Here is a 24,432-nt window from a genome sequence, read left to right on the forward strand (position 1 = left end):
GAAAAATGAGTTTTCAACAGCAAAAGAAAACCTTGAGATAGAATTCACATTATGTATAGTCCACTCTGTTAAAGGGAACAATTCAGTGGTTTCTTTCTTTTCTTTTCTTTTTTTTTTTTTTTAAAGATTTTATTTATTCATTTGAGACCGAGAAAGAGAAAGAGAGCATGAGCAGGGGAGAGGGAGAGGGAGAAGCAGGCTCCCAGCTGAGCCAGGAGCCAGACGTGGGGCTCGATCCCAGGACCCTGGGACCATGACCTGAGCCAAAGGCAGACATTTAACCATCTGAGCCACCCAGGCGCCCCAATTCAGTGGTTTCTAGTATTTGTGGAATTGTGCAGCTACCAGCATAGTCCATTCTAGAACCTTCTCCATATCCCGGGAGCAGTCACTTCGGTTCTCAAACACAGCAAACCTTTCCCAGAATGCCTGCCTTGGTGAACTCTTAATTCTTGTTTGAACCAGCTTTACCAACTCACTGGTTCCCTCATTAATGAGTTGAATAGTGCATGCATTTAAAAATTTTTACCATTTTATTTTACCTAAAGCCAGCTTTACTTTTATTTAGTAACACATCCTAGATGCTTACCTGCTTCGTTTGGTAAATATTCTCTTACCACATAGTTGTTAGGGCAGTGGAGTAATTACATTTATCAAATGGACATCTGCTAACCTACTTGTCCTCTGTTGGACTCTTAACCTTCTTTCCAGTTTCTGATATTCTGTATAATGTGATTCAAAGCATCTGTGCCACACGTCTTTGTGCACATCGCTCATCATTTAAAAAAAATTGCTAAGTGTGGAATTGTTATTTTTTAAGATTTTTTGAGTATAGTTGATGCACCATGTTACTTTAGTTTCAGGTGTACAACGTCGTGATTCACAGGTATAGCTGCCATCTGTCACTGCACAATGCTGTTTTAACACCATTACCTATATTCCCTATGCTGTGCCTTTTATTCCCATGACTTATTCTGTAACTGGAAGCCTGCATCTCCCACTCCCCTGCACCCGGTTTGCCCACCTCTCCCCATCCCCACCCCCACCCCAACCATCAGTTTGTTCTGTGTATTTATAGGTCTGAGTCTGCTTTTTGTTCATCGTTTTAGATTCCACATATAAGTGAAATCATGTCGTATTTGTTCTTCTGACTTCCTTCCCTTAACGTAATATCCTCTAGGTCTGTTCACGTTGTTGAAAATGGCAAAATCTCATCCTTTCTTATGGCAGAACAAAAGGTTTTTAAGCCAAGATTAGATGTTAACAGTTTTATGCTTTGTTTTGGGGTTTTTTTTTGTTTGTTTTTGTGCTTGTCTGTCACTGTCCTCAAGCATATTTCTGAGTTGTTTTCTAATCTCTGTGCATACCCTGCGGCTGAGCACCCAGCTGCATGAGTCGTGCAATTGTATTCAACAAATACCTGATAGATGTACGATGTGACAGATTTAATTCTAAATATGCACTAAGTAATTTTCTTTGAAAGAGTCAAAAAGCACGTTACAATCTTGCAACTTGGTGCTATAAACATCTTTAAAGTTATATTTTTAGTTAATACATTAATGGTTGAAAAAATGAGAAAATGCAGATGAACAAAAAAGTAAAATTGAGTCTTCCCAAACACCATCCCAGACACAGGAGGATCCATATCCTTATCACTGTGGGTCCGTATCCTTGCAGATCCTTCCCCATGCGAAAGCGTGTACATTTAAAAAATCCGTAAATAGCTCTATATTTTGATGATTGTCAAATGTAAGCTTTTGAGGTGTTGTGTCTAAGTATAGATTTTAAAAAGCCCTTTGATCTTAAAATTCTGGATAGCAAGTCATTTATTAATTTCCTTTGCCTTATTTTCTGACATGCAATTCATCAACGTAACCTACTCGTAAGGTTGATTTGTTTTAAAATTTTCATTCCTTCTCTGCCTCTGTCTATGCCTAATGTCCTCATTTGTACGAAAACTTTGTTAGTTCCTTTGTCTTAGCCTTTTCCCACGTGCTCATCACTGTTACCTGTGGGCATTGGAATCCCCTGGACACTTTCAAATTTCCTTTTTGGAAACTTGTAGCTTCATTGCTTTGTAATTATGTTGTGTTCCACATCCCTGATGCTTTATTAGTTCCCAACATATTTGATAAAAAGGGAGGTAATTAGTGTATTATGGCTTCTTTTGAATTGTTCTCCAAGATGGGGGGGGGGTTGCTACATGGGTAGAAATTTACATAATAATGCGAACAGATTTTTGTCGCATAAACTCAATGTAATCTCAAGAAAATGAAAGCATTTTATTTATGGAACCCTTCTGCATGTATTCATCTCTAAGAATTAAAAATGACCGCCGTGTTTTGCCCCTCAAAATTCAGAAGTAACGCGGCACCACGTTTGCTTTTATTAAGCTCTGCATTTCTGACTAAACTTAAATGTCTTTTCAATTCTGAGACCGTTCCCGCCCCTGTCTCAATATTGACTGAAATCAAAGCCAAACCAGAACATTAAATTTGAAGCGCTTGTCCCTCACTTACCCATGGGAGCTTTGTAATTACATGACCAAAAGGCAGGTGGGGGGAAGCAAGCACTGGATTCTGAAATGAGTGTTGACTAAAATATTTGGAACAACTTCATAATTTCCTTCTGTGAATCATGAACAAGAGTAATATTTTCTTGGCTGATATGAATCACATTCCTTTCCACCAGTGCTTGATTTCTCTGACCACCTACCTACCTCTGTAGTTTGCATGAGGCGGTCCATGCCTATTTTCGTTTTTTAACATAGGTGTTACTGCAGACTCTGTCAAATGACTGCTCATCGCGGTAAGAAAAAGTCCCTTGACCTTGTGTCCTTTTTTCAGCCTCGGCAACAGCATCATTTCTGCCACAAATCTTCCGGAAACTTGAGGCTGGGAGAAGAGACTTTTCCCTCGATGCTCACAGCCTGTACCCGGAAGACTTGACTGTCCTTCATGACCTTGAAATGATCAGTTTGTGACTGTTCACCAGACTACACTTGAAGCTGTTCAGAGTACCTGAGCCTTACTGATCTTCATAGATACCAGGGTCTAGCACCATGTCTGGGACGTAGCTGTTGCTCAATAAATACCGGTTGACCAGAATTTAAACTGAATGCTTTCTATTCACTGCCTGTGTTTCTTTACCACCTTCTTTCTTGCCCATCCCCTAAGCCACAAGCTGTGTATGACAATGACCTTCTAGTCCCTGATCTAATAGGTTTGTCTCAGCTACTTCCTGACTTCTTGTGAGAGGGAGACCGTTGAAAACTTCCTTTTTGAGACATTCCCACCTTTCCTATTTCAAGGCTCCTGGCTGTCTGCTTGCCTTTCTCCTGGGCCTGTGTCTGCTCTCCTGCAGATTCCTCTTCTTCTCCCTTAAGCACATCATCTCTCTTGAAAACTCACTCAGGATTGCCGCCATCTCTCCCTGGGCAGCCACCACCCTCAGCCTTCCTGGCCTTTCTACTAGGAGCTTCATAGAGATTTTTGAAAGGACGGAATGAATAGATAAACATGGAACTTTATATCTGCTCCATTTTCAAAATAAGCTATAAAATTACAAATACCAGAAAGGCCTGGCTCTTGGCCTTGCCCTTGACCTTCAGTTTGCAACCAAATGGCTTGTTTGCTGAACAGATACATGTTAAGGATGTTGACTTTTCATGTGACTGCCAAAACTTTGACTTAAGAATAAAACTGTAGCCTGGGATTAAACAGGAGCAGACTAGAGGCAGAGAGGAGTCCAGATCTTTTTACCCACCCACCCAATCCCCCTAAAAGGCCTCCAGGGAGCACAGTTTGAAAACCACTAGGTGGCTTCTCTCTGAAGTCTCCTGATTCTGCTCTTCTCAGACTCTGTGATGTTTAAATTAGTAACATCCTCATGAAGTTTAATGCTAATGGTGACTTCCCTGGGCTCTTGGTCCTCTGAGGAATCCAAGTGTTAGGTTCCCACACAAGTATAACACCACCCAGAAAACTGTCATTTCACCACCAAAGGTGAAGGAAAGTCCTTTATGTATAATCCAGCATTGTACAAACCTCGTTATCGTGATTGTCCTTGTTATCTTGAATGCAAGTACCAGCTAGTATATTAAGTAGGACACACACAAGGTCAAGGATTTTAATTTTGAGCTTTTGATGATACTTCTATATTGGACCCTTTAAGAGTTCTGACTTTATTAAACTCTTTTATAATCATGAGCAAATGAATCTATACAAATGCCCCAGGGATTTTTTTTTTGAATGTCACAGTTTCTATTTCATATCAACAATTCAGGTTTTTTGTTTTGTGTTGTTTTTTTTTAATTTTTATTTATTTTTTTGACAGAGAGAGACAGCGAGAGAGGGAACACAAGCAGGGGGAGTGGGAGAGGGAGAAGCAGGCTTCCCTGCTGAGCAAGGAGCCCGATGCGGGGCTCGATCCCAGGACCCTGAGATCATGACCTGAGCCGAAGGCAGACACTAAACGGCTGAGCCACCCAGGTGCCCCATCAACAATTCAGGTTTTAAACCATTTTTGCTTACAATCACCCATAATATTTGTGGGCCCTTATTTTTCCTGGTGGAAGTGTGAGCAGAACTCTAACTCCTTACTTGAACTGTTCGTTGCTGCTTTGGGACTTGAAGGTATCCTTGGTCTCCATTGGTGATACAGGTGAATTTCATGGGCCCATGTATGCCATCCCATGGAGCTGTCTGGGAAGAGTGACTTGAAGGCCTCACTACTTGTTTATATCACTTAATTGAAATCTGAAGTTTATTTACCTATGAATTCTTTCCCTGGACACTTTATAGACTTAATAACTTGGGCTCCATTTGACAAGTGGGGTGTTGTGGTTTTCTTGATGAGACACAGCTCTGATTAAGACTTTCACTTATTGAATCCTTTCTAGAAACTGCCTTGGTTTACATATATATATTTTAAGATTTTGGAGATAGCAAACAAGCACGAGCTGGGGGAGGAGCAGAGGGACAGGAACAGACTGCGCTGAGTGTGGAGCCCGATGCGGGGCTCGATCCCATGAGATCATGACCTGAGCCGAAACCAAAAGTCAGATGCTTAACCAACTGAGCCACCCAGGTGCCCTTATATATTAGTTTTCTAAAGCTGCTCTAACAAAGTACCACAAACTGGGTAGCTTAACCAAGTTTGTCTCAGTTTTGGAGGCTAGAAATATGAGATTAAGGTTTTCAGCGTGGTTGCTTTATTCTGAAGACGGAAAATGACCCTCCCCATGTCTGGTAGTTTGCTGGCAATCATTGGAATTCCTTGGCTTGTGGAAGCATCAGCCCAATTTCTGCCTACACCTTCACATGTATTCCTATGTGTTTGAATTTCCCCTTTCTATAAGGATACCAGTCTTACTGGATTAGGGCCCGCCCCATGCCAGTATGACCTCATCCTAACGAATTACGACAACCCTATTTCCAAATAATTTCACATTCTGAGATTCTGGAGATTAGAACTTCAACATATGAATTTGGGGGGTGGGTTGGGGAAGGGGACAATTCAACTCATAACAGGATGGCTAATGCCTGAAATGATCAGATGACATTTTTATTTGGCAATTCATAGGAGAGATGAGTGGAAATAATAAATTACACTGTGCTTTGGAGAGCTAGAAAGACAACTGTTAGAAGATCATAAATTCTGTCCTATGAAAGAACTGTGAGATTGTTCTTGACATACGAGGTGTAAAAGTAACTTATTTTTGAAGTCTCTGCTCTGGTTTTTTCTAAGCAGCTTTTTGTCAATATTGTCATGATGGTTTCTCAATGGCCTTTGACTAAGTGGGGGGTTGGGGGGAGAAGAGTTTAACCACAGGGGTAAAAACCCATCTAACTATTCCTTCTCTTTGCCTTTTATTATGTACATTTCCAAATACCTGCAAACATAGTGAGAATAGACCATATACCGTCTCACAGCTTCAGTAATTGTTGACTTTTACCAGTCTTGTTTCATCTTTTTTTCTTTTCTTGCTAGAGTCTGTTAGAGTAAGTTACAGACATTGTGTATTTCCATTTGTCTAAATTTTTAAAAAATAATGTTATATTTTGCGATATTAAAATTGAGAAGGGTAAAGCTATTCAGTGCTAAATATTACAAAATAAACCCTGGATTTTACATTATAATGAATTAAAGGAGGGAAAAAAGTGGAAGATAAAGGGGATGGAGTGGCAGAGGAGTAAGCAAGAGAGTACACAAGATGCCTACTTTTTTTTTTTTTAAAGATTTTATTTATCTATCCGAGAGAGAGAGAGAGAGAGAGAGAGAGAGAGTACATGAGAGGGAGGAGGGTCAGAGGGAGAAGCAGACTCCCCGCCGAGCAGGGAGCCCGATGCAGGACTCGATCCTGGGATTCCAGGATCATGACCTGAGCCGAAGGCAGTAGCTTAACCAACTGAGCCACCCAGGTGCCCCAAGATGCCTACTCCTTTATGTGTTGTTCTCTTTAGACCCTGAGCTTTCCTATGAGCAGAAACTGTTTTGGCCGCCCCTTGGCCTTCATGTTTTATAGAGTATAGGTTTATGGTAGATGTTCTATAAAGCAGCTGGGCCTTTATACTATAGTTCCTTGAGGAATTAAGATGATTTCACTGCTGTATATTGACGGTATCAGAAGAGTCCATCCCGTTTCAGTTCTGGGTTGAAGAATATGGGAATAAGTAAAAAGGGAGGCTGTGTATCAGGGACCTGTTGCCATAGGTGTTGCTCTCATTATCCACCTTCTTCCAAGTGTTTGGCTTTTGAGCCATGAGGGGCCAAATCTCAGCTTTCCTCCTTGGCTCTGGAGGAATCCTTTATACCAGTGATTGCCCAGCTGTTCTTGAAATTCTTCTTCCCTCCGCCCCCTTGAGGCCCCAGAGTCAGGACTCCGTCCCCTCACTTCCCACACCACCACCTCCTTTTCACCATCAGCCACGGATGTGGGTGTCCCAAAGCTCTTCCCTACTCCTTGGAGTTCATCTGCCATTTTCCCTTTGGCTCTCAGCTATGCAGATGCCTCTCCAAATTTGGTCTGCAGGCCCCAGCTGCCTTTTGACCTCTAAGCTTGAAGTTCTGCTTGCTTGCCTGCCTGACACATCTATTTGGGTGTCCCAGCAGCATGGGGGTACTCCCTTTGTCTAAAACCAAACACACAGTCCTGTCACCTCCTCCAGCCTGTGTAGTTCCTGTGAGCAGTTGGCCCAGGCCTGTGAGTTTCCAGGTTCTAGTTCATTCTTACCTCTCGGCCCCCTTTGTTCATTTCCCACAATCTGCCAGTTCTCCCTTTATTGTTTTAGTTATCTTTTGCTTGCAAGTACAGAACGCTCCGTGCACACTGGCATAAACCGGAAAAGCGTGTGTGATATGATCTTATATATTCAGGTATATATAAAGAAAATGAATATTTGAAAGGGTCTTGGTTGGCTCACATATCTGAGAAGTCTAGAGGTGAGTGCCATGCCAACATGCAGATGGTTTCTTTCTTTCTCCTTAGTGTTGAGTGCTGTTTCACCTTGAGGCTCTACTCTTGATTGCAAGATGGCAGCACTTTGCCCAGTTTCTCTGACCAGTAACGAGGGGGCCCTTCTCTTACACCTCATATTCATTGGTGACATTAGAGAAGAGGAAGAGGTTAAAGGTGATTCTCCTGGGGAAGGGGAGGGATTTGGGGGTCCTGATCAGAAATGGGAATACTGGGGGTTTTGAGAGTTTCCTGGGAGCATGTGCACAAATTCTTAGAGGCAGATTCTGTGCTGCTTGAAGAATGTCATCCCTTTGGTAATATGTGATAAAGCACATTTACTTGATTTGTTTTCATACAACTTGAACATGTATCCCACGAGAAGACTGTTTTCATTGTTATAAATCTGAAACCAATAATTTTCTTTGAGCATGCAAATATAACATAAGCTCAAATTTTCATGACTTTCCCTACAAAGCTGAAAGTGGTTCACTTGCCTTAGAGATTTTCATTTCATTGTATCCTGATGTGACGCTACCTTTCATTAATCCCTTCCAGCTAAGCAAAATTTAATTAAAACCACCTCACATGATGGCAACCATTCATGTATTTAAAAAAAGGAACTCGAGGAAACTCAGCTAGCTACCAGTCTTCTGTTCTAAACAATGTCAGACTGTTAACTGTAGTGGGTTTTTTCCTTGAATTCGGAATTTGTTACATAATGTGTACCCTCTTCCATTAATTTTGTGTAGCAGGGAGTTTTTATGCATATGTTCCATTTTACATGACTCTGACCTGAACTTGAAATGATATAGATGTGAGTGTGAAAAGGAAAAGATTTCTTGAAGAAAAATGGAAAGTGATACGTGTAGTATATATATTTTTTCTCTTCTGTGAACATGGCAGTCCATGTCCAGTGTAAATAGGGTAGTCCCATTTTACACATAGATGGAGCATGAGTGTCACAGGGATTTGGTAAAAGAGCCAGGCCTTCAGTCTAAAGGTCCTGGTCTCCATCAGCATTATTGACTTCGACCGCTGGTGAGTGAGATGGGAGGGTTGGTGGGACACCTGTCTGGTCCTCAGCAGTCATGGGGTCCTCTGCTCTGAATGTCCCCATGTCCCCACTCTATTTGGTCACTGCCTTTATTAAGAATTCTATGTGATGGAAGCAAATAAGTCTTTCTTGGTTTCATAACTAACTGTGAACAACAAAAACTACCAAAAATTCACAGAAGCAGGACTCACTCAAGGCTGTGTCTCATTTATAATTTCATAAATATCATTCCAGGTTGATGAATGGAACTTTATTGTGGTAAAATCTCCGTGCCCTAAAACTTGCCATTTTGATCATCTCAGGTATATAGCATCCGGTGCCTTGTGCAACCATCACCATCTTCAATCTCCAGAACTCTCTATTGTCCCAAATAGAACTCCACCCATTTAGTGCTGACACCCCACTCCTCTTCCCCAGCCCCTGATAACCTCTGTTCTACCTTCTGTCTCTGGGTTTGACTATTCTGGGTACTTCATATAAGAGGAACCAGACTGTATCTGTCCTTTTGTATCTGGCTGCTTTCTGTTAGCATAATGTTCTCAGGGTTCATGTCGTAGCATGTGTCGGAATTTTTCCCTTTTAAGGCCAAATAATCCATTGTATGGATATATTGCATTTTGTTATCCATTCTTCTGTTGATGGACATTTAAGTTGTTTCCACCTTTAACTATTCTCGATGATGCTGCTGTGAACATGGGTGTGCAAATATCTGTTTGAGACCCAGAAGTGGAATTGTCAGGTCATAGGGTAGTTCTGTGTTTACCTTTTGTACCATCTTATAGTCTCCCCAGTGATGGACAAGGGTTCCAGTTTCTCCTCATCCTCTCCGTCACATGTTGTTTTGCTTCCTTAATAGCCTTCCTAGTGGGTATGAGGTGGTGACTAATCACCTTCAATTAGAATTTTCTCTCCTGTTAGAGCTGTTGCTGCACCTACTTGATTTACGTGTGATCCGTGTTGGGGTCATTTGTAAGAAGCAGTTTGCATTGACGAGCAGGAAGCAGGTAGCTTGTAGCTCATTCCTTTATATGTAGCATCAATTCACTGTGCTCTTTTTTTTTTTTTTAATCTCTATTTAAATGAAATATAGAAAATGTCTCTGGGCTTGCCACTTACCCGGGACCACTCTGGAGAACATTGTCTAGTATCAAGAGCCCAAAGTCATCCATCTGCATGATGACATTTGGCGCAGAAAGCAAGCCCTCTCCTGTTCCTCCAGGGGTGTCTAACGAGCCAAGACCATTATAGTTAAATCAATTCTGATCAAATTCATGGGGGTACCGTGTCAGAAGGGAGTGTTTCTCACACTGAATGTTTGGCTTTCAGATTATTTTTTGTTGGGTTTTGTTCACTTTAACGAGCATGAGAGAAAACCACTGTTAACATCCATCCACACGGCAGCATCACCACACAGCTCTGTATTTTAGAAATCATTATGAATTCTTGAGCCAAACATAGGTGACTGTTATTCTGTCTTGGAAATCTACTTCTGACAGATGGTGAACACTCTCCTTAATTTCCATTTAGCTTCCTTCCGTTAAGTGAGATGAGCATGTGATATGGATCAGTCGATGAAGCACCCTCAATTTTAAAGCCACGTAATGTTAAGAATCATTATTTGGCCAAGCCTCTGGTCTTTATCTTTTGTCCACCGACGTCATTTGCTTAGTGTGATTTGTGTGTTTCACGTGTCATCCATCACTGTTGGGCAGTGTAGGCATATCACATAGAGGATTAGAGGAAAGCGATTTTGTGCTTAGAAAATAATTGAATGAAGATTTACTTTGCGACTTTAAGCTGCAGGACAGCCTCATATTTTAAAACCTATCATTTGGTTATATAAGCAGACAGGCCCCAAAATCTTGGAAAATGGGGCTTTGTCTCTGTTTGATTGGCTGGTCTGTGCTTGCTTAAGCAAAGGCTTGTTTAAGCACCAAGGGTCCACCTCCAGGACAAACGATGGGGCTGGAGGAATCTGCCGTGTTGCGGGTCTCCACTTCCTGCCTGCCAAGGGCAGACGAATATGTACGAAATCCACACCGTGGGACAGAACTGCTTTATCCCCAGCTCTCCCCAACTCCCCTGACTCCATACAGCATGGCAAGATGAAGACCTTTAGAATTCTGGAAAAAAAAAAATAAAAACCGCTCCTAATTTTTAGCCTGGGGAAACTCTGTGCTGACCATCTCCAGGTAAACGTGATACATTCTCTTGTATTATTGAGCCAGTCTGTTCCTCATTCTTCAGCGACCCTAGCAAGACTTCTCAAATGTTTGCATTATATTGTCTTATAAAATATGCATTACCCAGTTTATTTTTAAAGTTTTTTTATTATTATTTATTTGACAGAGAGAGCGAGAGAGAGACAGCAAGACAGGGAACACAAGCAGGGGGAGTGGGAGAGGGAGAAGCAGGCTTCCCGCCGGGCAGGAGCCCGATGCGGGGCTCGATCCCAGGACCCTGGGATCATGACCTGAGCCAAAGGCAGACGCTTAACGACTGAGCCACCCAGGCACCCCGCATTACCCAGTTTAGTTGGGAACTTGAAACCAAAGGTCAAGGCCCACCAGCTGTCATTTTGGAATCTCTGACCCTTGCTCAGCTTTCCGGGATGGCCTTTCCCAGACAAATGCTGTATGCAGCCCGAGTCTGCCAACGCAGGGCTTCTCTTGCCTGCCCCTGGGGTGGGGATGGGATAGGAGGAGGGGAGCACTGGCTTTCTCTCCTTGCTTGTACTCACCTAGGCATGGGTGGTTTCTTCTTCTTCTGAAGGTCATCATTCTGAATCTTGAGTCTTTGAATAGGCCTTACAAGGTCTTTATCTTCCAGATAGCTCACATCCATGAGCAGCTCTCACAGGATCCTTTTCTCCACCCCCTGTTGGGTGAATCTAGTCCTTTCTAGATGTGACTTTCATGTGTAAGGCGTGGGGTGGGGGGCAGCTAAGGTAGGCTAGGAGGAAGTAATTTTGGGGGTAGGTGGGACTTTTTATAACTGCCCCTGCAAATTATACTGCGTAGTGAGGGCCTGGAGCTTCTTGGGATAAAATTGGATATAAGACTTTTTTTTTGAGGCATACAATAGAAATACTTGTGGGTTGAGATTTATAATTGCATTGACAGGTAAATGGGAATAGAAAGGACAGATACAAAAAACCATCCAAATGGATTTGATAAATACAGGTTTTCCTAAGTGTTCACCTGAATGCAGAGGTGGCTTAAAAAAAAAAAACAACAAAAACAAAAAACCCCAGTATGTTGAACAATTAAGTAGGGAATCCGAATGCTCATTTTGCCTTCAAAATACCATATCCCTAATAAACTCTGATGAGGAAATAATGCTCCTGTGACCCTTTTCCTTTTGTAATTTATCTTTCTAATTCCAGTGAGTGAGGGATGACTTTGTGCCTGGGGAGAGTGAGCAGATGAGATTAATTTGTGCCATCACAGCTCTGCTTTATTATCTATCCATCCTTGGAGAGGGTTGCAGCGGAGATGCTTTTAGCAGAAGCATTGTGGAAAAAGCTGCTCTGAGGGCTTGGAGGAGCTAAGTGCTACCCTTTGCAGTGTCTTGGTCCTGCGGGGGCAGCCCGGGAGCTGACTCTCTCTGGCTTCGCTGTCCTCTCCTGCCCTCCTGGTGGGTGGGTGTGGTGGGCGGGCCAGGCAGCCAAGGAGAACCCTTCCCTCGGGAGCCTCTGCTTCCAAAAGGATGCTCTTCAAGACCTCTTCGGTTGGCAGCTTCCTATGCATGGTTCCCTCCTATGTCCCGCCTGCTCATACCAAGCCCACATTTTTTTTTTTTTTACAGAAGTATTTTTATAGTGACATTGTATTATGACCACCTTAAAAGAAAACTATCTTAAAAGAAAACCATCCTTTATCCACTACCCTGGCAGGGCATACCCATATCTTCATCCTCTGGTTATTTTATATATCTAAAACACACACATGCATATACACACACACACTTATATGTAATATATATATTTTAAATATATATGTAATTCCTTTCATGTACTCCTTTTCCTGTCACTCATGTATAAAATCTTGGCATTGCCTCTTACATCTTTTCTGCTCCTGTCAATGGCTTAGGACACAGTGGGAGGAAAGGGGAAACGATATCTTCTTTTTGGTAAAATGTAGATACACATATTACATAGTGTCATGAGGACTCAGTAATGAGTGTGAAGGGACCCATCCAAATGACACATAATAGGATGGTCAGCAGTATCTGTGGTCCATTGGCCAGTTGAGTCTGTTCTTCTGCAATTTCTCTGGCATCTATTTCCATTTCTTAGCAGACCGAATAATGATGGGCAATTACTTTCATTCATAGACTAGACAAGAGGCTTCTTCTAATTGGGCCTCATAGCCCAAATCTAGTCCATGAAATTCTTCCTGTTGCCACCATTTGCCCTTCTAAAGCACTGTTTTTGTCCGTATGACTCTTGTTCAAACCGTTCAGTGGCTGCCGACGCTTATCAAAGACATTCTGAATGTCTTCGTGGCTGCTCGAGGTCCTCTGCTTGCCTTCTTAGCACAAGGCTTGGCACTTGCCCTCCTCTTGGGATCTCTGCAAACCTGCCATCTTCTGGAGCTCACTGGAATGATGGACTGTCTTCATTTGGCTTTGTGGCCACATGTGCAGAGAGTTGTGGTATCACTGGGGGGGGAAGAAAAGAGCCCCGAATCTGGGGAGCTCTAGCCTGCCTTCTGCGGCACAGACTTAGGGCTTATCCACTATTTAGGGGGGTATATTTTTAGCATGTTCGACAAAGAACAGTGGAATAGTTGGTCATACCCTTTGGTAGACTTCAAGTGCGTGAGGAAGGACTAACCGGTCATTTATTATTATTATTTTTTTGGATCCTCCACATCATCTTATACATAGAACCCCTTAAGGGATTACTTATTAATTTTTTTTTAAAGATTTTTATTTATTTATTCATGAGAGAGAGAGAAGCAGAGGGAGAAGCAGGCTCCCAAGGAGCAGAGAGCCCGATGCGGGACTCGATCCCAGTACCCTGGGATCATGACCTGAGCCGAAGGCAGACGCTTAACCATCTGAGCCACCCAGGCGCCCCTACTTATTAATTTCTATGACAGTTCTTTTATTGATCCATCCTGAATATTTACCAAAACCACATTGAACTTGGAAAATATTTGCTCTGTAGGAGATGTGGTAGATTTGCGGGGACTTCCCTCAGCTGGTGACAACATGTGTGGCAAGCATGCATGTGCAAGGTGTGAAGGTGTTCGCCTTTTTTTTTTTTTTTTTTCCATTTCAAAGGGCTGTTTTCTGTAGATTGGGTTTGTGTCCTTTTTTATTTTTATTTTTATTTTTTTATTTATTTTTTAAAGATTTATTTATTTATTTGAGAGAGCGAGAATGAGAGAGAGAGAGAGTACATGAGATGGGGGAGGGTTAGAGGGAGAAGCAGGCTCCTCGCCGAGCAGGGAGCCCGACGCGGGACTCGATCCAGGGACTCCAGGATCATGACCTGAGCCGAAGGCAGTCGCTCAACCAACTGAGCCACCCAGGCGCCCGTCCTTTTTTATTTTTAAAGATTTTATTTGAGATAGAACGAGAGCAGGCAAGGGGGAGAGAGAGAGAGAGCATGAGCAGGGGGAGGGGCAGAGGGAGAGGGAGAAGCAGACTCCCTGCTGAGCAGGAAGCCCAATCGGGGCTTGTTCTGAGGACCTTGGGATCATGACCTGAGCTGAAGGCAGATGCTTAACCCACTGAGCCACCCCAGTGCCCCCTGGATTTGTGTCTTAATGAGTTCTTTGAATTCAGAATTCTGCTGAGGAAGTTCTGCAGCCCACATAGATATCACTCTATGTATAATCCGTTACTCCCCCCCCCCCCAGTATAACGTGTTAGACCTTCCTTTATATGCATGCATGTGTATCGGTATAGGACAGGGCAGAGTTGTTTAAATTTTGATTTGTGGTTTATATCTTGGGAAAGTGTCTTATGATCTCTGCCCCCCCACCTCAACTTTAGAGAATAGGAACTAGGGTTTAGGTCTCCTTGGGCCCTGTCAGACCTGCCATTTTATGGTTCTATTATCTATAAGCCCAATTAATACCAAATGTTGCTGAGTCTTGAATAAAATGCCTTCTGATTGCTGTTTGAGAGTCTGTCTATAGTGAAATCAAACTGACTTCTAAAGGGACATAGCCCTGTTTTGGAAAACAAAGCTTTTGTATTAAATTACTAATTTTAGTTTTCTTTTGTCTCCACCAGTTTGCTGTTTTGTGGTTCACAAGAGGTGCCATGAATTTGTCACTTTTTCTTGTCCGGGTGCGGATAAGGGACCCGACACCGATGTAAGTAAACTGGAAACTATTATTTGATGTTAATGCAGATCTCTGACTTCACCTTTTTTTAATGCCTGTGCAGCTGTTTGTTTGGGCACATACTCTTAGCGGGAAGACTTGTCAATGAGCCCTGTACAACTTTGGCTCGTACTGATGAACAGACCTTTAGTCCTCTGGGAGCCCTGGTAGGACTACTTCAGGACTGGAGGAGAATTTCTTAGCTTGTACTCTTCCACTGCGGGCAACCACATGGGCTAAATCCACCAACTTTACAGTAGGAGCTTTCACAAACACAGTGTGGTTCTTTTCCGAAGATGTTGACAGATTTCACAACAAACGTAAATCACCCTTTATGGTTCACCCTAATGGTTTGTTGACTAATAGGACCGTCCTTGCTCTGGGCCAGTGTAACCACCTCTTCCTAGTTGACTTCATGAGATCCTTGCTGCCTTTTCATTGTGTATTACAAATGCTGCTGTTGATTTAAATAATTTAGCATCTGTTCCACTGAACAACTGATCTCTGAAGCTGCCCATGTGTGAATACATGATTTTATTTGTGCCCTAATTCTGCCTGTCTCTAGTGAGCATCTCTCTTGCATCTCTTGTTTACCGAAAAATGGGATCAGCAAAGGACAGTGGGAGTCAGGAGGCATGGGAAATCCCAATATCTAAAATACATTGAGTGGACAATTGGGCTGTTCCGTGGAAAATATTTTAACAGGAAAAAGAAATTTGCAGAGGAGGACTGGAAGAGGAGACCTTTCTATTCTGAATCGCTTTTGCTGGATCACTTCAGTCACTAATACTGAAATTATGTGCTCCAAGTGTGGTTCCTACCTTTGGTTCTCGTTCCCATCAGGAAACACAGATTTCAAAGCGGCTCTGTCAGTGCAGGCAGGGCTGAATTCTTCCCTTTCAGAGGAGGGCATACCCATGGTGAGCTCTGAGGGGTTCAGATGTGCGTGGTTTTAGCACATATAATGAAGGAACTTACCCCTGTGCCCTGAGTGCATAGAGCCATGCTGCGTTTTGGTCAAGATGCTGGTGGAAGCTGCACAGAGCAGGAGCCTTGGGCTCAAAGCCACCACCAACCCGCAGAGGCTCAGAACGTGGGAGCCCCAGAGCCTCGGAGATCATCCTGTTCTGTGTTCACGGACCAGAAAGCCCGTGTCCGTGAATGACCCACTGACATACAAAACACTAGTGTGCCCCACCGACCCTTGCACATTCCCCTTCTTTCTGGAGTATTGTCTCCATTTTGGGCATCTTAGAGGTAAAAATAGATGCCAGAGTACCAGCTTTCCTGAAAGGTGGCCTTAAGCATCACAGCAGTGTTTCTCTGGCCACCTTGCTCATTGTTCGGAACCCATCCTTCCATTCTCCCATTTTGGCTCCAGTAGGAATGGGGTGAGGTGGGGGGTTGGTAGGCCACAGGAGTGTAGTTAAGACAGCTTTGGGTGACTCCTCTCCCTCCTTCCATTTCTTCATTCTTTTGGTTAAGTACTATCTGTCTATCAATTCATTCTAAAGATTGATTTATTTTGAGAGAGCGTGCACACATGCATGCACAGAGAGGTAGGGGTAGAGGCAGAGAGGGGGAGGAGAGACTCTCAAGCAGACTCCCCACTGAGTGCGTACCCCAATGCAGAGTTCGATCTCATGACCCCGAGATCATGACCTGAGCCAGAATTGTGAGATGGACACTTAACTGAGCCACCCAGGCGCCCAAGTACTCATTATTAAGTACTTCATATGGGGGAAAATAGACCTGGAAAATATCACTAATTAAAAGAGGGTAGAGGTTCTCTGAGTGTGTTTCCCCAAGGGACCTACTCTAGGTGGTCGGAGGCTTCCTTCCCCAAGGGAATGGCATTAATCTAAGCTTTGGGAACAAGTAGGAGATAGGCAAATGGAAGGGGATGTGCACATGTGTGTGCTGGGGCACAAGGAGCCCTGTGAAAGACTGTTCCAGGCAAAGGGAAAAGCAAGTGAGAAAGCCCTGAAGTGGGAAGTTTAGTGTGGAAGAGAAAAAGAGCAAGCTGGTCATCAGGTGTGTAGTTGAGGATTTTGAACACAATCATAGGAATACTAGGGATCTAGAGAAAGGCTTTAAATTAGGAGATGTTGATCCTGTTTGCATATTATAAGTGTTTCTCTGGTTTCCTTATGGGAAATGGACCAGGTTAGGAAGTGGGCTTGATGGATGGGTGAAGATGGGGAATACCAACGAAAGGATGAAGAACCAGCACAGAGGGCAAGGTGGTGGGAGCTTGGGGGAGGTGGCAGCAATGGGGATGGGCAGAGTGAACTCATTCAAGATACACTTTGGAGCTGAATCAGCAGCTCTCGGCCATTGGGGGATCGGGGAGATGGAGATGTTGAGGAAAAACTCTCGGGCTTTAGGCCCAAACCTATGAATGGATGGAGGCCATGAAGACCATGGAGGGAGAATGTATTTGGGAGTATGGGATAGGGCAGATCAAGGGTTTCACTTTGGACATGTGCAGTTTGAGAAATCTGACATCGAGAAGACAGTTGTCTGTGAATGCAGGTGTGGAGGCTGGAAGTAGAGTGTGTCCTTCTGAAGATACAGATTCCTCTGTTCTTTGTTTTAAGCTTTGGATGTGGATCCTCTTGCCTAGAGAAAGGGGGTAGATAGAATGAGAAGAAAAGAGATTAGGGCCCAGGAGAGAGAGCACTGAGGAGAACTCTAGTGGATTGGATGGAAGAGGGAGGGAGGGAAGGAGGGGAGACCAAGGAGGAGCAGGCAGAGGAGTAGGAGGAAGACCGAGAGAGTGATGCTGTTTTAGCAATTTCCTAGAAGGGCTGTAGGCCAGCTCTCTGCTTATGTCATGAATTCTGTAAGCTTTTGTTACTACACATAGTTAATATACATCCCAGTTTGCGCAGGACTGTCTTGTTTCCACAGGGAAGTCTTGGTTTATGCCTGCTACAGATTAGTTAATGTCTGTTAAGTTCTTTCCCTGTTTTGGTGATCACTATGTGGCCACCCTACTCCTAGATCCCCAAGCCAGGCAGGAAGGCTTAGTGCAGGTCTGCTGGTCACACGATACAGTGGGACACACACCTGTGATCCGATGTGTTCATCCGAGCTCTGTCCCTACTCCCTATTGTGTTGACTCGCTAGAGATGCTTAGTCTCACATTTTAATATCCACGAAAGTGAGGATAAGAGATGACTTTAAAAAAAAAAAAAAATAGGGGAAAAAAAAGTACTTGAACAGTCTGTGCGTTCTCTTCCAAGTAGAAATTTTCCTTTTGGTTGTTGGCATCAAGAGGCCAATGATTAGGGCTTTGTGCAGGCAGGGCATGAGAAGCATCTGCTGTCTGTGTGCAGGGTGATTTATTTGTTGTACAAATCTGCAAGATGCCCAGACTGAACTGCAGCAGGGGGATAACTGGAAAAGCACAAAGGTGTCAGGACACAGAGCTGAGATGAGATGGTAGGATTTTCTTATTTTATCTTTTTTTTGAATACGTTTTAAAGTCCTAGAATTATAGAGTTGAAAGGGGTGTTAAAGACTTATCTAGGTTAACTTTATTTTATGGACGAGGAGACTGAAGCACATAGAAGAAGGATGTAAATGATCCAGGGGCATGGTGACATGGCCCTTGAGTGTCCAAGAGGTTTGTGGTTGACTCAAGGCCACGAAAGGAAAGAGAGGCTGCCGTGGTCTGGTCACACTGTCAGTGGAGAAGTTGGTACAGCTGCCACCTTGATGTAATCCTTCAAAGTTCTGTTCAGACATTTAGGAAAGTGCTAAAGGGCATGGGAAAGGCCAGGTAATGGAATGGAAGGATCAGGAGACACAAAATCCAGCTTACGAGAAAAAACTACCTGAAGCATTTTTTTTTCCCTGAAAATCTGAAAGTTTTTAGGTTAAGATTTGTTTCACACATGGCGAGCGCTTAAGATGCACACAATTCATGTGCCACTTAACGATGCCAGGTCTGCAGACTCCAGGGCATTCCCACACGGGGACCAAGAAAGGACAGACCCTGTGAGATGCACAGATACTGTACCTGTCTTGCATCTTCAGGATGAAAGGACAGGTACTGAGTAGTGTGAAGTTAGCAGTGCCCAGATTACAGGAACCAAAGAGAAATAGTTAAAAATTCTTTTGGACAGAGGTCATCTTCAAGATCAAGGAGCAGGCTAGTGGAAAGGATGCAGATGTGTCAGGAACCTCGGGGAGGAGAAGGGGTGTCTGGGTTCCATGGAGGAATGGAAGGAGCCCTCTCCTCCCACTGCCCACTTCTCCGAACATGTTGGGCCATCCTCAGCCCTCCCCCACCTCCTCTGGGTGCAGAGTGTTCCAGACACTCCCTACCAAGATGAAAGCCAAGCATTTCTGAGACTTCAAGTGCAACCCTGTGCGCAGCAAGGAAAGAGGAGAGGAAAACGAAAGAGTCGGTGTTGGAAAGGCACTTTGAGCTGGTGCTGGATTTGTGCTGCCAAATGTGCGGCCTCAGAAAGCAGCTTGGTGCTCTGCCCAGCACCCCAGTCCCGCGTCTAAGATTTCGTAAGATGACAAAGAAAGAAAACTGGCCTGTTGTTGAGAAATAGCTAACCTCCCTTCTGCCACCCCCTCCATCCCCCATTAAGGCATGAACAAGGACGTGGACAAGCCTTGCCTTTGGGGTGGGGGTGGGGGGGTGATTTTTGCTCTTGGAAAGAAATAACGATGCTTTTGTTTCTTCAGCTGCCACTGATCCCCTGAGCTGATGTTTTTCTCTTCCTTGCTCCGGCCATGATGGGGTGAGGCGGGGGGTGCAGGTGCGGGGGGTGGGTCCTAGAGGGCGGACTTTCTCAGACTCCTGCCCTTCACCTTTTAAAATTTCAGCTCCCCAGCTGCTTTGTCCTTCAGTCTGGAACTCCTCCCACTTGTCAGAACCTTCTCTGCTCAAATAACATCTGTCCTGAAGCCCACCCTGCTAGAGGGAAGCGGGGTATTCGGGTCTTCCAGTATGCATGCGTATGTGTATTCATTTTTCTTAATACTTTGTGTTTTCTGTATGTGTCTTAAGGGAGAGAAAACTGTGAAGCACCCCTTTCAGACATTCCTCCCAATCTCAGTTCTGCCCCGAAATCCCCAAATGAAGAACCCACACATCCTTTCCATACAGAAAGTTGTAGCGAGAGAAAAGTCTTTATGTGATACGTCTAAAACCACGCAAATGCTAGACAACTCTTCAAACACAATCTTTGGACTATTTGCTCTGTGTACTGCATCTGTGAGCATTTGAGGAAGAGGGGAAGGGACTGACCTGTTCAAAGGCCTCACCCCCACCCCCCTCACCCCAGGCAATTCCCTTCCCTTGCTTTTGTGTTCCTTTTGTTCGTATTTATTTGCCTTGTGCCTTTTCACCAGTGTCCCTGCCTGTCTGGGGAGAAACTGTACCTGTAATACCTTGTGCTTTTTCTGTCTGAGCCATACAATTAAACAGTATTCAGGTGATTTAAAAATAACTTCCTGGGTCATTAGTGTACTTCACCTGGGAGAGAACCAACATCCACACAGACAGCATCACGAGTTAGCGGGTGCCTTCCAGAATGTTCGGAAGGGCATAAGTGAAGAAATTAACTTGCTGAAAGGCAGGGAGGCTGGCTTCTGATCTGAGTACATCTTCAGGTCTGCAAAGATGGGGAAACCGAGCCATTGGAGGAAGCTCGAGAGCACTGACTATAAATGCTTAGAGTGGACCTAGAAACAATCCTACAAATGGCCATAAATCCAAAAGTGATACCTGGTGCGGGGCTGGACCCTGGGGAGGGGCTGTATGTCCAGGTGCAAAATTACTTTCTCTTCGTTATGGTGGTCTTGAGAATTCTCTTGTTCTTGAGTCCTTTCTGGTGTCTTAGAAACGGAGCAAATGAAAAAGGCTGCCAAATTGTTTAAAATTCAACATTTCAGAGCTTCGTTTGTAACAAAACTCAAAACATTTAAAATAAATGTAGAAATTAGCAAATCTTCAAAGTGTGCTTTTACATTTAATATGGAAATAAGGCAATTTTGTGAGCAAACCCAGGTATACCTTAAACACTTTTCTATTCCTGAACCGACAAAGGGAGATTTGTAAAAAGGTGTAGGTGCTTAAAAAGTTGCATTTAAAATTCAGCCCAGTGAGGTCAAAGGAGTTCTGGGGTGGGAATTGGGAATCCTGCCCTGCCAAGTGGCTGAAAAATCCTTCTGTACCTCGGTTTTCTTATTTATTAATATGGAGGTTGAATTTGGTGGTTTTTAAAGTTGTTTACAGCCCTCAATGGCATTCCATTGCTAAATACTTACTGAGGGCTTCATGCTAGGAAGATGTGAAGGTGAAGACAGTTCTTGCCCTCCTGGTGCATCCTCCCTAATCAAAAAGTTGAGCTCAGCATGCAAATAATGATACTATAAGATTGCATAGGGTAGCTGCTGTAAATGGGGAAGAACTAAAATGCTGTTGAGTTTAAGTGCGGAGAGAGAGAAAGCACCTTATAGAAGATGGAGGCAAGGCTTCCTGGAGAGGTTTTAAAGATTTTTAAGATTTATTTCTTTTCCAAATTCTTTTACAAACTAGTAGGACCAGTATTCTGGTATTTCTCTTGCTGGTTTAAGGGAGTTCTCTCTCTTGCCAAATGCTGCTATCCGGTGGCACATAAACTCAGGTGACACGCTTTTACAAGAGGACCTGTAAAAAGAACCCTTGCAAGGGAGACCTGCAGTGTTCTTTGTGTCCTGGTGGGATCCCCTCTAGATAAACCTCAGAGGAAGCCTTTGCGGGGTCCTGAAACCACCCTCTGCACTCGCCCATTCCTCACGTGCTGTGATGCCACAGGAAACCTTAAAGAGAAGTTTATTTCAGGGAAACAAACCCAACAAAAATCTCCCGTGCTAATTCTGCTCTTCAGTGGGTGGATTATTTTATGTTCCAGATTCACAGTAACAGAAGTATTTCCTCCAAGGGAAGGGACTCCTGCTATTTTTGGCCAAATTAATTTAGCTGGGAATTAAAAATAGCCTCAAAGACTTGCATCCACAGTTCGGATGTACTAAAGGAGACATCTGGGTGGTGGCACATCCATTGTTTTTAGCCCATGTGGAGGGGGGTAATAGTGGCTCACATTTCATCAGTGCGCCAGAATGCCTCGTTTCAAGGGAGTCATCCGGGGCGGGGGAGGGGGGCAGTTCAACTTAATCCAGAGGTTTAAGTTGCCACTGCTCAAACATCCTTGGAACTCCACTCTTGGAATGGCATGTAAGTCCAGTAGGACATTCTTCTCAAAATCTCCACTCTGGGCCAATTGTCAGCCTTCGAGAGTGTGGTGAGATTGTTTGGGGATGTGGCCAAGTTCAGTGGAGCCAGATCTGCACAAGGGGCAGTGATTAAGGTGGGTGGGACAGTTTTGGGTCCAAAAGGTAAGTTGATAAGGTTAAAAGAGTATTTTCTTCGGAGAGTTACGGACTGTCTCTAGACATCAGGTTTGAAGGAGACTTTTGTGTGTGAAGCATGTGGGAACCATCATGTAGCCCCTCAGTGGCACTTCTAGGTAATACCCATGTTGGTTTAAAAAAAGAAATTGTTGTACTGCTTCATGATCATGCCCTACACAGCGAATCCTTCATGGAGAGATCCTGTGTCTTTTCCCTTTGAAAAACAAGAGTTCAGTGCAGAGCCTTGAACAGAATGGGGACTTGAAAGAGATTTGTTGAACCAGAATAAGTGGAGGAAGTTCTCATAACCTAAATTGACCATTAGTTGTACATATCTGGGGTTGAATTACTTGGTTTTCGCTACACATGGACTGTTAATGAATCTCCCCAAGACCTATGAATGGATATTTCATCAGCATTATTAGGGCACATGGGAGGGGGATGGGAGAAACATACTCGATGGACTTTCCTACTTTTCACAAACCATTTCAAATCATTGTCTCAACTATTGGGAGTTTAAGAAATGGTGGACCTGGGCCATAGCTTTTGACTGGTTAGGATACAAACTGGTATGATGGTTTCCTTATTTATTTTTCTTGACCTCTACAAGGACTTAGTAATAACAGTTCATGATTTACAAACAACCAAATTAACCTGTTCCTGAGAACTGTTGTTGGCAATGATGTCTAAGGAGCCTACTACTGGAGCTAAAATCATCGGAAGCCCAGAGCTAGAAATTCCACTATATAAGTAATGGTGTCTTCATGATATTACCCGATGTATATTTAATATCTCTTATGCCTGGTCCTTTTTCTGTATTCACTCTATGCCATCATTAAACGCTTCTTGGATATTTATTATTGCCAGGTACTGTGGGGTGCAAAGGTTAAAAGACAGTCCTTGTCTTCAAATAGCTTATTCTTAGTGGGAAGTCATGCACACGAATAAGCATTATTCAGATGATTACTTCAATGGATAACATACAGAAATACACTAGGCATATATGAATCCCATTGTGTAAATGTGAAATTCAAGGCTCGGGGTTGGTTAATCTGGTAGAAAATAGTTCATAAGCTTTGGACCAAGCCTCTGCTTCCAAACCTGTTCTCTTTCCTCAATATAAGTGGGTTGATCAGCAAAGCCACTTGAGGGGCAGGTTTTTCTGCCAGTGAAAAATTCTCTATTTTTGTGACTAGAATCTGGAGTCAAGAAATCTTAAAATGGCAAGAGAAATTTGAAATAAGTTCCACCGATATTATAACAGTAAAAGCATTCACAAGTGAGACAACAAGGTGAACTAGTGAAGACCAAGCATGTAGGGCTGATGGGATCCTGTGAGAGCCTAGAGCAATTTGGAGATTTAGTTTGGGTTCTCCCCAAGAAGGTGGAAGGTAGTACTTTCCAGGACCCTGGGTTTCTGGAGAGATTTGTTCTAATTGGCTTTACTCTAAGCTGAAAGCCAGCCCAGAGAGCTTTTTGGCTCATGCCTGAGGCTTGTTCTTGGATTTTAGTGAGTCACTCCTTTCCACAAGCTTGAAGTCGGAGTCCCATTCAATTAGCTGGTACCTTCCTCACCTTGGCTGTTTTCTGCTTAATGAATTTCCAGCAGGAGACTCTGTCTCCTGTGGACAAAAAGAGAAGTACATTTCCTTGGGGGCCAGGAGAGGGAGATTTGTAGAGGATTTTCTAGCTAGCATTATCATTGCCACATTTGTTTATTTACAGTGAGACCAAGGGCCAAAAACAAAATCAAAGGAGCTCACTTACTAGGAATTCTGTATATGCCTTTGATAGTGGCGAGGACCGATGAGACAAGTGGGGAAGTACCCCTTCTGACAGCTGTGAGCAAACAATCATGGCGGCTAGTACTAGCAAGAGGTGAAATGGATAGTGGGAAGGTCCATTCTAATCATTGTTCATCTTGCATTTCAATTTTTATAATCTAACAGATTCCCAAAACACATTTGAGTTTATACCAAGGGAAAAAGCTAGGTTCTAAGAAGAATGTCCTTCACCCCGATGTTTATAGCAGCAATGTCCACAATAGCCAAACTGTGGAAAGAGCCAAGATGTCCATTGACAGATGAATGGATAAAGAAGATGTGGTATATATATATATATATATATATATATATATATATATATATATATATATAAAA

The 24,432-nt window shown here is 43.4% G+C and overlaps 1 protein-coding gene across 3 annotated transcripts in view; it reads left to right on the forward strand.

Moving 5' to 3' along the window:
• LOC115939585 (protein kinase C alpha type-like) overlaps positions 1–17,915 on the forward strand; it is a 156,018-nt gene extending 138,103 nt beyond the window's left edge. The window contains exon 4 of one of the 3 annotated variants that reach the window (XR_014140428.1): positions 2,847–2,879. Coding sequence is in view for 2 of the 3 variants with exons in the window: in XM_031023991.2 (XP_030879851.1) it covers positions 2,847–2,983 (137 nt within the window). In the remaining variant the exon portion in view is untranslated. Of the gene's footprint in view, positions 1–2,846; positions 3,108–14,762 lie in introns of those variants that run through there. The other 2 variants (XM_031023991.2, XM_081804653.1) reach the window with 2 other exon arrangements.
• The last annotated feature ends 6,517 nt before the right edge of the window (positions 17,916–24,432 follow it).

This window comes from Leptonychotes weddellii, chromosome 15 (assembly GCF_054177405.1).
Source record: "Leptonychotes weddellii isolate Sample4059 chromosome 15, ASM5417740v2, whole genome shotgun sequence".
Lineage (NCBI taxonomy): Eukaryota > Metazoa > Chordata > Mammalia > Carnivora > Phocidae > Leptonychotes > Leptonychotes weddellii.